The sequence below is a fragment of the Myodes glareolus genome, chromosome 12 (genome assembly GCF_982192425.1).
Source record: "Myodes glareolus chromosome 12, mMyoGla1.1, whole genome shotgun sequence".
NCBI classification, from domain to species: domain Eukaryota; kingdom Metazoa; phylum Chordata; class Mammalia; order Rodentia; family Cricetidae; genus Myodes; species Myodes glareolus.
In genome coordinates, this window is record NC_142037.1 from 8,398,801 (window position 1) to 8,416,260 (window position 17,460).

At 43.0% G+C, this 17,460-nt stretch overlaps 1 protein-coding gene across 16 annotated transcripts in view; it reads right to left on the minus strand.

The window, feature by feature from the left end:
• Kcnma1 (potassium calcium-activated channel subfamily M alpha 1) overlaps nt 1–17,460 on the minus strand; it is a 720,864-nt gene that overhangs the window by 150,827 nt on the left and 552,577 nt on the right. For all 16 annotated transcript variants that reach the window (XM_085698388.2, XM_085698387.2, XM_085698389.2 and 13 more), the window contains exon 16: nt 6,670–6,738. In XM_085698388.2, the coding sequence (XP_085554514.2) occupies nt 6,670–6,738 (69 nt within the window). The remainder of the gene's footprint in view (nt 1–6,669; nt 6,739–17,460) is intronic.

Consider the following 17,460-nt stretch of genomic DNA (forward strand, 5'->3'; position numbering starts at 1 on the left):
GGGCTCCCGAGCTGGCTGGATGGGTGGGGTTCTATCTTGACTTGAAAAATAGGATACAGAAGGTAAAATGTGACACACATTGTCCTGCTCAGACATATCTGTCCAGAGACCTGTGCTGCCTTCCCTCATGCTTTGGGCCACATTGCCTGCCCCACAGAGATCTAGCCCACTGTGTCACTGTGAAATGTGGTCATCTCAGGGTTTCTATCCAGAGAGGTTTTTCATTTTCCTCTGGTCTTTATCTGCACTGAACAAGAATTGGCCTGTAGTGAAATCAGGGATTGCAGTCTAGAAAATGCAGGTCAAGGTCATTTCCTGCAGTCTTCAAACATCTTTTAATCAAGTCAGTGCGGGTGGAGAACACCCTGGTGTTCAAGCCTCAGCTTCCCTAGCAATCAGTGTTAGTGAACCACTGGATCCTGACTTTGAAGGAAGCTAAGTCTCACCCTCCTAAACTATAAAACGCAGAGTATAACACCTGACTGACAATGTTTCTAAGAGGATAAAGGCTATAGTCTATGCACTAAGAAAACACTATGTCCTTAATCTTTGCTTTCTATAAATATAAGCAAGGTGAATAAAAGCGTCAGAGTAAAGAAGCCCTCACACCTCCACTGGCTTACTCTCTATTTTCTATTCAATGCTAACTGAACCCTTGGGAAGGTGTGGTCTCTGGGCAACATCTAGAAACGGGTTACTACAGATTTACAGTGGGCTACACAATCACTCCCACACCTTGAGTTTTATGGTGATATGCAAGAGATACATTCCTGATTTTAATATTTCAGATCGCATAACTGTTACCTGCATCCCAAATCTAGAACATTTAACTAAATACTAGTCTTCTTCCTCTTAGAAATGATATGAATTCTAGGCAGGAATAACTTTTTCCTCTCCCTACAAAATCCCTTCTAGACTTAAAATTTGCTATTGACTTACTAGGAATGTTAACTTTTTTGTTTTGTTTTGTTTCTTGGCAAATCTCTCTGATCTTTTTAGGAGACTATTCGATGTCAAGTCTGTTTTGTTCTTATGGCTGCCAAACATCCTCCTCCCCAAGCACCACTTTTAATCAATTTTCTGGCTCCAATTTTTTCTAAGTCACAAGTTTATCAGAGATAAAACTCAAGATGTGTCATGTAGAGAATCAAGGAAATCTCCAAGTGAAGTCTCCTATCGGGAGAGGCCTTTCTTCCTACACATCCATTAGCAGAATTCCAACAAGGACATCTAGGCAGAAGGAGATATTTCCTCATTTCAAGGAAAATATAAAGTATCCTCTTTTTTACCATGACCTTGCTGACTTCAATTGAAAACGCCTAGCGACAGCCGGCAGCACAGGGCTTGTGTGGTTCCATCCCCAAGAATTCTCGCTCATTGCTTTCCTACTTCTGCAGCAAGGCTTATTTTTTGTCTGCTTACCCTTTTACAAGAGCAAAGTACACATTTTCTGTAAGAAATCACTGCCCATTAGAAGACTGAGGAACAGGATCGCCGTTTACTTCTGAGTTTTTCTTAGCAGAGCTTAGGGTCCTACGTGCTATAGGCACTTTCTAGATCCGTAGAATGAATGAAAAGCCCATATCATAGTCCTTGGCCTCAGTTCTCCAAGTTTCTCTTTTTCTCTCCAATAAATGAAAGTAGCAATTACTGCAATTCTCATTAGTCAGCCTGATCAAATGCGTGACCACAAGTCTTCCTGTAGATTGGCCACCAAGCTAAATTCCCAGAGACATTAAGTATAAATATACAAATATGCAAGTATGTAAACAGTCACTTAGGCAGCTGGATCAATTGGTTTCAATACTGAAAACAAAACTCACTGAGAACTGAAATCCATGTTTCTGATTGGAGAACACATCCACAAAGAATGGGCTCTATCCAATAGGCCATGTTTTTATCAGGGCCCTAGGTGAGATACTACATGAACTATCTTATGCTTGAACTTGGGGCAGATTGAAAAAAATCAGGACTAGGTGGGGAGAAATATTCTTTTTCTTCTAATACTTAAGGTGCAACAGCTGCAGAATTTTTTAGTCATCCTTCCTTCAGTCCTCCTAATCCTTACCTTTGTTTGGGGAAATGTCCAATGACTAGTAATTCAACTGAAACAGATACCTTAAAGAAGACTTTCATCCACTATGGACAAATAGAGTGTGTGCATGCACTGTGTGTGTGTGTGTGTGTGTGTGTGTGTGTGTGTGTGTGTGTGTAGTTTTGGCCCTAATCACCCCCCTCCCCGAGGCATCGTGTACCATTCCCCAAGCAATTGAGAAAATATCACCACTTCTGTGAAGGTATAGTTTATACTTGAAAACACTATAATCATAGTTGTGTCTAGCAAGCCAATGGGACTTCATTAAACAGAGTAAGCAAGTCAGAACCACTGAGGAACTCAGTTCATGCTATGTCCTGCTGACTCACACCACTGGGAAGAGATCTCTCTGATCAGTCAAGTTCATGTACAATTACTATCAGCAGGAACTTGATTTGAACCAATTTTTGTCCCCTCTCAGGAAGTTCAACTGCACTGCAGTTTGTGTTGTGTTATGACATAGCTTAGAAAAAAACCCAAATCTCAAACCTCATCACTTCTCTGGAACTTTCCATTTCTTCTGGGCTTTACAATAAGTGCTGCTGGAGTCCCACACAACTAGACACATGCATTTACATTAGAATATGTGTAGAAGACACAGGTGTGTATTCCATGCTTCGATATGCATAGTCCTAGTTCACTTACATACAGAGACACCATAATCAAGGTTGCTCCCAGCTGGTCAGACTCAAATGACCATCACTGTGGTCCACAACAATATTGGCGATATATCATTTAGCCCAAGTTCACATCAATAATCTTAAAAGAAAATTTCCATATATTTTTATAGTATAAAAAGACTAACTACATGGGAGAGGTTAGAGAGCTGATCTAAGAAAGATAACACTGGACATGTGGTTCTGGGAGCAAGCCATACTCTCTGGTACACATTAAGACAAGTCATGCCCATATCACAACATGCCTTCACCACAAAGTAAAAGGACCCCAGGCCAAAGGCCAACAGCAGAGGTGCAACCACTGTGGACCTCTGAAGATGCATAGTGTTGCAATAACTTCTCGCAGTTGGATCATATCAATAATACCAAACTGACAGGAAGTCACCTCTATTTATTCACATCTACTAAAAGAAATCACAGAATATCAGACATTGGAAAGAATCCCAGACAACACAAACACACAAGTATAAACACAAACACATGACAGTGACTACAGCCACAGAGAAGAACATGAGCAGGTCGGCTTTGTCTTTACTCTATAACAGTACTGTCTTAGAGCAGGCCTGGTAGAAAAAACTATGCTGAAAAATGTAACAACAACAAAACAATCACCCCAAACCCAAATAATTAAAAAAACGCCATTGATAATAATTTAGTCATGCTTCATGCAACACAAAACAGCGGCAAAACAGGATGAAGTGACATGGTGAGAGCTGAGATACTTCCTACTAAGAAATGTGCCAAATACACAAGGGGAAAAAGAAAACCATGAGTTTGTCCCAACAAACAGTGCTTATTGTAGAACACAAATGTACAGCTGGGCAGTTCGGTACTGGCATTTTAAGTCTCTACAGAGAACTGCTCAAGAAATTAGATAGTCAAAATAAAATCAACCCAAACAAGAATGAGGAAAGGAAGAGGTGCTAGGGCTTGGTCTCTGTTTTGTGGATAGAGGACAGAAACTGATCAACAAAGTGGAAACTCAACAGAGGGGTGAGAAGGTCACTGGGAATGTGGATGTGGAATGAAGACAAAATGGTGCCCGCATCTGATGGATACCAGGACAACATCAGGACAGTACAGAAACAGACACAGAGGGCTGGAGAGAAACGCTCTCCTTTTCAGGTTTAATATGATTTGTTTCCATCATTAGTGCTAAGATTGAAGACAATCTATGCCTTTCCATTTACCTTTTTATTTATTTATTTTAGTTTTCCTGCAAAGAAGTTAGTGCATCAACCAAAAGAATCAACAAATCAAACAAAGACAGCAGCAGGCTACTTTGATGTATTCTAGTGGGAGATGGGTGATACATATGTATAAAATGTATATATATATGTATAGATATACTATATATATATACTAGACAAGGGAATGAGATTATATATACATATATATAATCTTTCTTCTTGAGTTCTTGGCAAATGGTTAGTCCTGTGGTTAGGAGTGAAGACAGAGGGTGGAGGTTGGAAGGAAAGTTAACGAAGAATGCATACCGCTTTCGGCTTCTGCAAAACGACAAGAAAAGAATTTCAAATCAAACAATTTGATAATAAACTGACTGACACCAGGAGGAAGGAAGGAATAAAACCTTTGTTTCAAATCATTTGAAGGATGTGCGTGAAAACAAGGTTTATCAGCAAAGCATGGAAACAGGATCATGGGCGGAGCCAACAACAGAGCACAACCTTAAACATGGGTCAGAGGTAGGAAGTGGGAAAGAGAGGCAGCTTCTCTGGATGGCCACACCTCGTCCATTACAAAATGTGAGAGGATGAGGATTAGGTCTCTCACAAGGATATCAAAACAAAAGTGTGCTTTGGACTTAGATGCTTGGTTGAATACATCTTGTGTTTGGTTGGGGTACGAGCCACGTTCCCTCCACAGCACTCCTGTGCTTCCACACTGAGACCAAGCCACACGGAGGATTAATGCTGGCAACTGAACACAAAAAGCCAATACAAAGCCAGACAAGTTCCTTTTTTGCCTTTTCTGGGGGCACTAGGAGGAAAAACAAAATCCACCACCTATATCCCTAGACATGGCTTTGTTGGAAACAGCTCAGATTTATGAATCAATGAGAGGCCCTGTCAAAGAGAAGGCTGTGTTTGCCTGGGACCTGAAATCTATTTCCTTAGAATAGTGCCTGGCCTCTAGTGACACCTCTCTTTCCTGGGACCAAAGGGTGATAAGTGGGAACTGAGTGGCTGATGCTCATGGCTCAGTGCAGCCGTGAGATCATTCCAGAAAATACTCAGCAATACCACTTACACAGTGATGCTTTTCCTCCTTCTCTCCTTCCTTCCTTCCTTCCTTCCTTCCTTCCTTCCTTCCTTCCTTCCCTTTCTTTTCCTTTTTCCTTTCTTTCCTTTATGTATGTTTGGAGAGAGATGCACAAAAGCGATAGAGGTCCTCTGATACACAAAGGTGTACCGACTCAGCATCACAAAGATTGCCATTCACAACCTACCCCACCCCCAAAAAATCCAAGGACCCACAGTCCTTCCTCCACACACATGGATCTAGGTAAGGCTAGTCTAAAAGTGGGCTAATGATAACTCTAGTAAATCCCACTTTAACTGTTGACAAATGCCCATGGCTCTCTTGGGCTCAAATAAGACTTTTAATAGTCTCTCCTTTGCCAACATGGAAAAAAAATTTATCCTTGCATGCATAGTTTTGAAATTGCTACCACAGTGTTCTACAAAAGGACACCAAATCCACCATTTTCTCTTCCGGTGTCTGGTTGATTTGGATTTTTCAAAGTAACTCAGCATTTGATCAGATTGGCTGTGGACAATCTGACAAGACAGTTAAGGGGAGGGACAACAGAGGATCCACTTGCCTGTGATCCAGTGTTCCTTTTGTTTATGTCACAGACACATATTTGGAAATAGGCATGTGTGTGTGTGTGTGTGTGTGTGTGTGTGTGTGTGTGTGTGTGTGTGTGTACACGTGCGCGGTCATTTATCAAGATTGAGAAAACTCCTTGAATGAGGCTAGTAGAACTTTTTAAGTGGTGCCCTTCATTCTGTTCAGTTCTGAAGACGTGTGTTGGGGTGGGCTGCCCTTCTGGCCCTGTGAAAATGTAGGACCAAAGGCTGCCCTAGAGCAGGTATAGCATCTGGATACATTGTTTCAGAGAATAAAAGTCAGTCTATCTTTTAACCAGCTATCTTTCTCCCCAAACTATGAGTAAGAATTGAGGATCCGAGATTATCTGTGTTATCAAAAAGGCACCTAAGACGTCTCACCACCACTACAGATTCCTGCTCATACACTGCTGCCACCAAGCAGCAAAAGGGTCATGTATCGACTGGGGTGTTATCTATTTCAACCAGACCTTGTCCCTCACTGGTCTGATTTGCACATCATTAAGTAAAAAATAAATAAATAATGAGAGCTCCTGCCTCAGAGCTCTTCTCTTTTGACTAATTTACATGAAGCTGATAGTCTGCCACCTGGCTATGGCTGCAGTGGGAGAAACACATATGGTCCACAATAGGCTGCTTGCAAATTGGCTATTGAGAGAGCTGGCCCCTCCCATTACCACTCTACCACAGGCTGCTGGAAAGACGGCCTGAGGCCACCTGCTTTTTGCTTACAGCAGTAAAAAAAAAACTTTAAGAGAAAGTCCATTCCTGCTTTCTTGTGTAAAGGGTAGGTGGAGCGTAGTGGGTGGAGCTACTCTCTCCTGTCTTCCAGAGAAATGTCTGGGTGCCCAGTGGAGCATGGGGTGACAGGCTGGTCTGAAATAGAAGCTTCAGTGTCTTGAAATGTTTTGCAGGATTCTGGAGGTGCTGTTCTGGTTTCCAAGCAAATAATTTATAAAGCCAGAAATAGGAAGTATGCGGACCCCTCCCAGGATGTACATTTCAAACATGGACGTCAACTTACCGGCTCTCCCGGTTGGCAGACTTGTACTCAATGGCTATCATCAGGAGTTTAAGCTTCACAAAGCACAGCCTGCAATGAGACAGAGAGGCCTCCCAGTCAATGACTGCGAATAGCAGAGTCTCACAACAAACACCTTATGGGACTTCTGGTCCCCTAATACAGTCATTATCCAGGGAACCCTCAGTCTACCCCCAGGTGCCAAAGGCAGGGTCAGTAAAATGACACCTCCACATCTTCCCCATTAAAGCTGATTTCCCACAAGTGATAAGGGACTGGATGTTCAAAGTGCAAATTGGGCTCTGGTCTGGATGTCTAGACACAGACCCCAAGCAGAGATTTGTGCCTGGGGATTTACAGCGGCCAGGTTCATTAGTTACTCAGCCGGGTAGTAAAATGTTAACTGCAGTGGGAGGAAGAGACTTGGAGCAGGGCGGCCTGTTATTTGGATTCCATTTTGGCCTTTTGTACAAATGGCTCATATTGTTGTTCAGAGCAGCCCCCCATGTGCTTGGAATGACGGTAATCATACTTAGCTTCCATCTAAGTGCCCAGCGCAGGACTACAGCTTTCTCACTCCTGCTTTCATCCAAGCTGCCTCACCTCCTCTGCGCAGGGCTCTGGGCTGCAGACCAGACTGCTCTCTGTTGCCTTGTTCCTGCCTCCCCACCTTCACTCTTGTTCCCCCTCTGCACCCCAGTATCTTCTCTTCTCTCCCAGACCACGTTCACAGGTCACAACCAGTCTAATTACCAGCTCCAAGCAATATTCTAGGTATTGCTCTCTTCACAGATTTTATTTTTCAAACTTCGCCAGCACCTTGCCTGTATACACGTCTTTGAGCTCCTAGCTAAGTTTATGCTGGCTGTGGCTGCTTCCCCCCACAGTGCACAGCAAATGGAGCCACTAACACAGAGGGCCTTGATAACGAGAGGAACCCGACTCACTGTGCCTCAGCTCCAAGAAAATAAAAAGAGGTGTCACAACATGCTTGTGCATAAAGAGATTCAGGTAGTGCTAGTCATATGGAGTAGAAAACTCAAAGGCAAAGGTTAAATGAAGAATGGTACTGTAGGGTGTAAGGCTGCCAAATCCAGAATGAATTGTGAGAGCTGTTTTAAGATGTTAGAGTCACAAAGAATAAGATATAAACCTGAAAATAGTGTAGTAAAATTTAGATTAAGATGGTCATCGACTATTTAAAGAGATAAGAGCTCACACACACACAAAAAAATGAACCACATATATTACGTACCACATTTCTACAACAAGCATTAAATCATATATTTTAGGAGATATTAAGTAATGAAACATCACTCAAGTGATAATGACAAATGAACCCTTGTTATTTAGTTTCAGGACTGTAATGGGGATGAGGCATGAGGTCCTAGGCTAAGGCCTTCCTTGGTGGCTCTACTTATTTCCACCACGGGAGACACATCCTTCTGTTTCTACCCGTTTGACTGGTGGTAAAGTTAAGACCCAGAACGCCCACACAACCCGTCCAGTGGTTAAGTATTAGGCCTCTAACTGACCTGGAGGGAGAGACATCTTCCCCTCCAGTGAAGTGTGCTTTCAGGGAAAGTTCAATTTTAAGCCAATACACAAGTGAATCAATAATAAATTTCTATATCTTGACAAATCCTATGTAGAAATAAAACCACTCGTGAGGATAAATAGTAGCTGGGTGTGGGGGGGGGGATAGGTGTGCCAATTTGTAATAGTCCAAGAGGACCACCCTGAAGATGCAGAGAGGAACGAGAGGGCATGGAGAAGGGATCTCTAGGTGATAGAAACGGCAAGAACAAAAGTCCTGAGTCATAAAAAAGGTCTAAGTGTTTGAGAACCAGACACAGAGCCTGCAGGGCCGGCACTGAGAGAGCACGTCAAGACAAGCCATGGGTGGGTCAGAGAGCAAGGTGAGGTGAAAGGTCATGAGAACTCTGCTTGTCCAAACAAGGCGCACGCTGCTTATTCTAAGTGAATGAGAGACATGGAGTTGATGGAGTTGATGTGACTTTGTGTGTGGATACACGCATGTGAGGGGTGCAGGTGCACATTGTGGAAGCAAGGGGTCAACCCTGAGTATTGCTGCTCAGACACTGTTTTTTGAGACAGGACTCTTACAAGAGATCACCAATTCTGCCAGGCTGTCTGGGTAGTCTGCTTCAGAGATCTCCCTGCCTCGTACTCCCCAGCACTCAGACTACAAATGCATATGCCCACACCTGCCTTTCTCCATGGAGCCTGGGGGTTGGTCCTCACGCTTGCACAGGGTGCACTTTGCCAGCTCCTCAGCCCCTGTGGTTTCAAGTGATGAACTGACTTAATAAGATAGGTTAGACATAAAGATGTGTGGCTCGCAAGGAACGTGCTGGTGCACAGTGACAGCCTCCCATTCTCTTTAGGGAATAACACCAACTGCTTTTTCTTGCATGGGAGATCGGGCTTCTTGGTATTACCATCCATAGATAGTCAGATTTCAGAGGACCACTTCCATACAAAGGTATCTGGGCTCTCCCTACAATTGATCTGAAGGCTTTCTGTTTCCTGCCAGGAGTATAATGACCTGGACTTTGAGGTGGTTGTGTAGAACAATTCTGAAGTACCAACCCAAGTATCACCAACCCCAGCAAAGAAAATTGTCTTAGTTTATGTTCCATAGGATGAAATTAACTCCTTGTGTTGCTGTTCTTTCTAGAGTTTAAATCGGTTTTTTCGTTGTTGTTGTTGTTAAAATAATTATGTAACTTATGCATTAGTTGTTGAAGCAAATTACTGGATCACACGATTGAATGTAAATAGTAGCCAGAAAATATCTGATCTCAGTAGGGATCACTCAAAATTAATTTGTTGGTGTCCTGTGAAGAACTGCCATTTTTATTTAGGACTCTCATAGTTTGTGGGATCAAAGCTCTTAATTGTTTGTATAGATTTAACCCTACTGGCGGGAAAGGAAGAGTGGTTCCTAGTAAGTGGACATTTCATTGCCTCATTTTGACGAGGATCAAATGCAGTAGGGTGAATGTGCTCACTCTTAGTTGCTACAGTGCCATTTACCCTGCTGGGTTTAAGAATCAAGGACTTTCCTCATGCAAGAAGGTCAATCTGATCAAGGCGATCTTGTGCACTGAGTGACAGATGTTTATGATCTGTCATATGGGTGTGAGGATTGAACCCACGTCTTCTAGAAGACCTGCCATCTCTCCAGCACCTCATACCCTTCTTATATAGAAAACTAACTGAAGTCCAAGGAGGGAAAACCCACAAGCTCAAAGTCAAATGGCTTCAGCGTTAAAGAAATAAGTAGAGATGTAGTCTCCATGTAATATATATGGTGTTGCTGCTCCTCTACAAACAGAGAAAACCCACAGGAGCTTAACATGCAGCTGGCCCATACTGTCTGACCACACAGTATTCCTTAAAAAAATGGAAACAGGGCTGGAGAGATGGCTCAGAGGTTAAGAGCACTGCCTGCTCTTCCAGAGGTTCCTAGCAACCACATGATGGCTCACAACCATCTGTAGTGAGAGCTGGTGCCTTCTTCTGGCCTGCAAATGTACATGCAAGCAGAACACTATATATGCAATAAATAAATAAAACTTTAAAAAAAAACTGGAAAAAGACACCAACATGCAATTTCATATTTTAAAGAAGATCTGGATTTTCAGCTTTCCTTGGTAAATCAAATGTGGTCACACTGGAGTCTCTTTCATATAGCTAAAAGGAACTCCTTTTAAAGGGGGTACACCTTCTCCAATGTCCCCCAGTGCCCACTTCTTGCTACTGCTCAGCTTCCGCCCTCCCATCTGTCTGCCTCCTTATACTCATCGACATTTTAAATATTGCTCAAACAGGTATCTTTACGATGTTTGCAGACCACACTGACAAACCATCAATTAATCCACAAAGACAAGTATGGCTTTCTTTGCATGTTCAATCCCACCTTTGCTAGATCCGGCTACAGAGAGCACTAGCATCCTTTGTCTAAGGACATGAGAGGTGTGGCGTGTGATCGGAGGATCTGGGAGTGGTAGAAATCAAGCTTGCATAAGCAAAAAGGGGCGCTAATAAGGGAATTTTATGCTCACCCCCTCCATGTGCTAAACTTCTCTAGTAGATAGGGCACATGTCTGCCTCCCTGGCATTCCGGGAGTGTGAAGAACAAGCTTTTGATGAAGGCTGCATGAAGCAAACTGGATGAAGAGACAGGAAATGCACAGGAGAGGCCAGAACAATGGAGAGGAAAACAAAATAGAGAGCTAACAGAGCGTGGGAAGTGAGTGCAGAATCCTGCAATAAGATGCTTTTTGTCTTACTTGTTAGATTAGGTGCCAATAGACTGGGAAAGATACAAATGGAAATAATAATAGATAATAATTATGATAAGCTCTGGGAACCTAACATTTGCCTTCCAACCATTAGGCCAAGATGCGAATCTAATTTGAAGATACAGAGAGTCATTTATTCTTGGGTTCTTCTAGATCCTGTGTTACAGGAGGGCACATGCCTAAGAATGTGTTTGCATACGATCCAAAACTGATGTCCTTTGGTTGAATACTAACTCAAATTATTTTCGTTTGGTAAAGCAGGATGGACATTGCATTCAAATATCTTTTGCATTTAAAAAAAAAAGTCAGATGCAGTCTCCATTTAATGTCTGGTGCTGCTTCTCATATAAGCAGAGAAAGCCCAGTGAAGTCAAATACAAAGTTGACCCATACTGTTTGAATAACATAGTATTCCTTCAAAGGATCTGGCTTCTCAGTATTCCTTTGCAAATCAAATATAGTCATCCTTTATTTAGTTAAAAGGGACTCCTCCAAGGGTTTCCCCTTCTCCACTGTGCCACAGTGCCCTTTCCTTCCTGGCTCAGCCTTATCTAGGCATGATCTTCATTCCTCCGGCTTTGCTCAGCATGTTGGATTACTATGTATACAGAACAGGTATAGAATCACGAAGCACAATCAGGGTTAGTGAAAGAACAAGAGAGAAAAACGCCAGAAAGCCTTCACATAGAAAATAAGACATACCCAGCCACAATTTAGTGAGAGTCTAATTCTTGGTTTCTAAAATGAAATTTCCCAATATGTCCAGTGTGCGAAGTTGTCACTGGTTGCAAAAATTACAGGGAAATAAAAGTGATCTTTTTCCCCCTTCCAAGAGAGGGGGGAAATGCCACTTGTCACAAAAGAGGCTTAAACCAGCAATCTGCAATAAAACTGTTGTAATAACAAGTTAGATTGCTTTACTTATAATTATTAAGTAGAGGTCTACCAAATTTGACAATGCCATTATACAAAGCCCCCTTCCTTTTATTGCCAACATCATCTGTTAACTATAGCATTTTCAACCCAGATGTTCCTGAACAAAGGCTCTTAAGAATTAGAGTCCAGCTGTCTCTAACTACCCAGAGAGAAATAAATTGTCCCTGCCATTAAATCAGTCCCCTTGACTGGAAGGATTACTTGCTGGTGTGAATTAAGCATGGAAACCTGTCATAGAGTTTGCACCTTCCAGTGTGCTTACAAAGTGGATGAAAAGCTGGGGCTTAGAGCAAAGGACTCTGCCACCAGGAAAGTGGCAGACAACAGAAAAACAGTTTCTAAACTGCCTAAATCCATCAAGCTTCTAAAGCCAGTTTCTCCCAAACGTACCAGCCCCCCTCCAGCTGCCAGAGGCCCGGACTTCAGGATAACCTGCCATAATAACACTAGGAGCAATTCAAATACTGTGGCCTGGGAAACAGGGGGTGTAGGATCAGGGGGCTCGAGGGGAAATAATCATATTCAACTTTAATTGGAAAAAAATAGCTTCTGGAGATGAGAATGTCTAATATATATAACATATGTCATATATGTATATATATTAAAGACTTGTAAGACTGAACATCAAGACAATAGAAGGGATTTGGGCTATTAGAGGGGATGATGCTGGACCTCATCTAGACCTCATTTCTTCATAGCTTTGATAAGGGTCAATGGGGAAGGTTTCAGAATACACTTACTCTCAAATACATATACATCCATGCATGTCTCTCTCTTTCTCTCTCTCTCTCTCTCTCTCTCTCTCTCTCTCTCTCTCACACACACACACACACACACACACACACACACACACACACAGTGTCTTTCCTCCCTAGAAGACCCTAAGACATTTAAACATCAAAATAACTTAATTTTCTGAGGTGAGCAGTTAGTATTTTTAGTACTAGCAAATGCCCTTTGGGGAAAGTTTGACTGTCATTCTTCCCTGAGACATACACCATAGGGTGTGTGCTTGTTCTCCACACTCAGCAGCCAGGTGAGACCCTAGTACCCACCCCAGTTGTAACTGAATCTCCTGCCCAATGACTGACCTTTCCCCCGTCCAGAATCCTGAATCTGAACCAGCCTCTGAAACCTTGCTTGAGGGTTTTAGTGGGGCTTATTGCTAGCGGTTTATCTGCTGGTACAGAAAGAACTACTTGCCACCTGGTCAGTTCCTGTAGCAGGAGTAGTTATGACACGCATATCATACATGTTCATATGTGTTCAGCCCTCTCTACAAAACTCCCAACAAAAGAGACTAGACAGAACCATCTCTGAACTTTTTTCTGAGACAGTGTTTCTATGTGTGGCCCTGGCTGTTCTGGAACTCGCTCTGTAGACCAGGCTGGTCTTGAACACAAAGAGATCCACCTGCCTCTGTGTCCCGAATGTTGGAACTAAAGGCATGGGCCACCACTGCCCAGCAGAATCCATATATTTTTTTTTTAAGATGCAACTTCAGTTTTTCCATAAGTTCTGCCGGCTTGTGCCTTTCTGGAGTCAATGGAATCAGAAAACTCAACTGGGCAAGAGGCCCGTCTCTGTCCTTGTCTGTCTGAGCTGTGCCAATCTTAACTTTCCTCATGTGGCTTCTTTTGAAAGATCTGTCCTTGCAAGATGACACAGGAAGAGTCCAGTTTTCTGAATTCCAGGCACACAGAGGCAGGTGAATACGTGAAAAAATTAGAGTCTCCCTCCCCGGAGTCTTCTCCATTGCCTGAAGCCAGCACAGTGGCTCCACACTTTGCAGCTGGGCTTGGGCCTGACGACCCGTCCACACCGCCCGCTGCTGTCCTCAGGTTACCCAGGTACTAAATGCTCAGCATCTCCGTCAGCTGCCGAGCGACAGAGAGACACGTCGTATTTTAAATACACCTCTTGTCCTCCCCTCTGAGCTGTAAAACCTCGTACAATTAGGCTTTTCTATTCTGCAAGTGATGAATGACTGGCTAATAGGTTCGCTGTGGGACTTGGGACCTGGAACTCTGTGTTCTTGCCAACCTGATTGCTGAATCTACTTTCTTCTGGGTCGCTCTGCCCACCCCACCCTCTTCTCCTACCCCACCTACCTGGGCGTCTTTGCCTTTGCTGGCTCTCACAATGAAACTACTATCACTATTGCCCTTCAAAGCACCACATATCACACTGTACCTGATGTGCCCTTTCCTGCATCTGCAGGGTTCTCGTTAGGAAACCTCAACGGAGCATGTGTATGGAGAAAACTCCCTATGGTACTGCATGATCCAGTTTTTCTGATTCCTGGGACTTGACCTTGACCCTCTTCAGATCCCAAGTTTCTTAGAGGATCAGCTCATATAAAAAGGCATCTTTTCCTGGAATCCTCCCTCAGTCCGCAGGAAGACTCTGGAAGAGCATAACGCCGACATTTCAGCTGCACACTGAGCAAGCACATATGAGCACTATAGCCTCCTTAGGATGGATTTTAGCTCCCCCAGTCCAATGTCAAACTCTGAAGACAGCACTAAAGGGAAAACAAAGTCTTTATTTGGTATTCAAAAGAATTTTTTTTATTAAGTTTCTATGTTTCGTAGTTAATCAAATCTAAGGCAACAACAAGATCATAAACACTGATGGCAACTTATGCTGAACAGGATGGGGGGTAAAGGGAACCCTCCTGCATTGCTGGTGGAGTGCAAACTTGTACAGCCCCTTTGGATATCAGTATGGTGATTTCTGAGAAAATTAGGAAACAACCTTCCTCAAGATCCAACAATACCACTTTTGGGTATATATTCAAAGGATGCTCAATTGTACCACAAAAAAAAATGTGCTCAACTATGTGTTCATAGCAGTATTGTTGGTCATAGCCAAAACCTGAAAACACCCTAAATATCCCTCGACTGAAGAATGGATAAAGAAAATATGGTACATTTACACAATGGAGTACTACACAGCAGAAAAAAATAATGACATCTTGAAATTTTCAGGCAAAAGAATGAAGCTAGAAAACATCATATTAAGTGAGGTAACTAGACCTAGAAAGATAAATATCAAATGTACTCATTCATAACTGGTTTTAGACATAAAGCAAAGAAAACCAGCCTACAATTCACAATTCCAGAGAACCTAGACAACAATAAGGACCCTAAGAGGGACATACATGGATCTAATCCCCCATAGGCACTAGAAAAGGACAAGATCTCTTGAGAAAATTGGGAGCATGGGGACCATGGGAGAGGGTTGAAGGGGAGGGGAGAGGAAGGGAGGGGAGCAGAGAAAAATGTAGAGCTTAATAAAAATCAATTAAGATAAAAAAAATCTAAGGCAACAAGCTAAACACATTGATGAAAATGTTTTAATTCATTACATTTTTGTCTTAGTGATTTGTGACTAATAACTGAGGAATTTACTAATCAATAAAAATGAAAAAAAAACCTGGAACTGCTACAGTGTCTGCCCTCCCTCCCTCCCTTCCTTTCTTCCTGCTTACATTTGATGGGATTGGGGGCAGAGGAGGATGCAGAATTGAGAGATAGGCTAGATCAGTAACATGTACTAAGAGATGAGGATTCTCATAACTTGCACAAAGTCTAAGGCCAGACATCTGTAAGATCACAGGAAAAGTACACAGACATGAAGAATCTTAACACAGAAAGTGGCTGACCTGGAGGTCTGACCTCACTTCCTGTGACTTCAGTCTATGCACTGTAGTGTCATGTTGTGTGAACCGCTCAAGAATAAGATCCTATAAGGGAAAATGTGGCTTCACAAACCTAGCCTTCCTGTGTGCTTGACACTGGCCAGCCCGGCCTTCACAAGCACTTAATTAGGAAGGAGGGGAGCTCGAAGAAAGGGAAGCAGGTGGGTGCTGGTGTAAAAACCCAAGCTGCTGCTAAAAACAAAGTTAATGCAAAATTCCTGATCTTTTTAATACTTGTGTGTTTGTGTGCGTGCGTGTGTGTGTGTGTGTGTGTGTGTGTGTGTGTGTGTGTAGGTATAGGTGGATGGGTGTGGGTACCTACCAAGAAAGAAGCAGGCATGAGACTCCCTGCAGCTGGATTTAGAGATGGTTCTGAGCTGCCCTAGTGGGTGTTGAGAACTGAACTCTGTCTTCTGCAAGAAGAGCAAGCATTCTCAGCCTAGCCGCTGAGCCATCTCTCCAGCTCCCAAAGGTTCAGATCTCAACATAAGCTTAAAACATGTGACCACCTGTGAGTCTATGATTTGCATGAATGATGGGCTCAAAGCAGGACACAGAGGCTATCAGCCCAGAGTATGGGGTGCTGTGCAGGAAAGATGGGGCAGTTTTATGTCCTCGGATTTCATATAAGGATCACCTCACTTGCTCATTAAACAAACAAACAAAAAACCATTAATGCATATTTTTAAGTCTTACTCCAGATTTAACAACTGGAGATGAAGCATAGACTTCATTTTATAAGTTCCCCACAAAAGCATGAATGAGTCAGCCTTCAACTGTCACCCACCGAGAGCAGCTTGGATCCCCTTGGTCTACCTTTGGAACCCTGGGGCTGTCATTTGTTTTCTAAGTTGTTTTGGAAAGGGGCACCCAGGTCCCCCGAGTCTCAAAGTTTCAAGCTAAGGGGTTTCTTGTGCACAGAATGAGATGTTTATATTATGCTGACAGCCCTTGCCTTGTCGTTATGAACATCACTCCATTATTTTGTGTGTCTGGGAGAATATGCAGATGAATGCAGACAATGGCTACATACAATTGTTCATTTTGTCTAAATGAGATTCTGGCTTGGGAACAATGTCCCAGCTTTGGGCACACACAGGGTAGATGCAAAAAAGCTGACGCCATGGCTAGGATCTCCTGATGACAGTGGCTTTGGAGGCCTCCCTCCGCCTCTCCTGCGCTGCACCAGCCTTTCTGTTTTCCTCAGAGAAGACCTTCAGTTCACCTGTGCATCTGCCGCCTGCTGTCTTCCTGGGACTGCTCTGCCTCACTTCTGAGAAAACTGGGTGGCATGCTGCTGCCAGCCCGGGAAAGGGCAAACCATTTCTTCCCATGCTTCGCAGCATCATCGCTGGCATACTGTTTTGGTGAGGTACATAACCATGGAGACTACTCTGAAGATATGTATATTTACCTGTGCTTTATGACACCCACAATATTCCCCGATCCTTTTCCGTCTCCACAAACCGGCTTAAGATATATTTGGGCGTCCTTTATGCCATCTTGAAATTGAATAGCCAATTCTTACAGTAATGAAAATACTTACGCGGCAGCCCAGTGATATACAACGCCGCACTCTAATTACAGCTGCGCTTTAATTAACCTGAATTGAAGAGTGTTATCATTAAACTGCTGGTAACTTTGAGTTATGGCTTTTCCTTAATTTAAAGTAGAAAACACAGATAATTAAGCCTCAAGATAATCAAATGCTTGAAGAGAGCTTCAATGTTTTGGGTTGTTCCTAAATCTCATTAAATGTCCTTTCTTTATTGATTAGTTCCACCTCTGCCGAATTGCTGCATTAAAGGAATAATAGCACCAGGC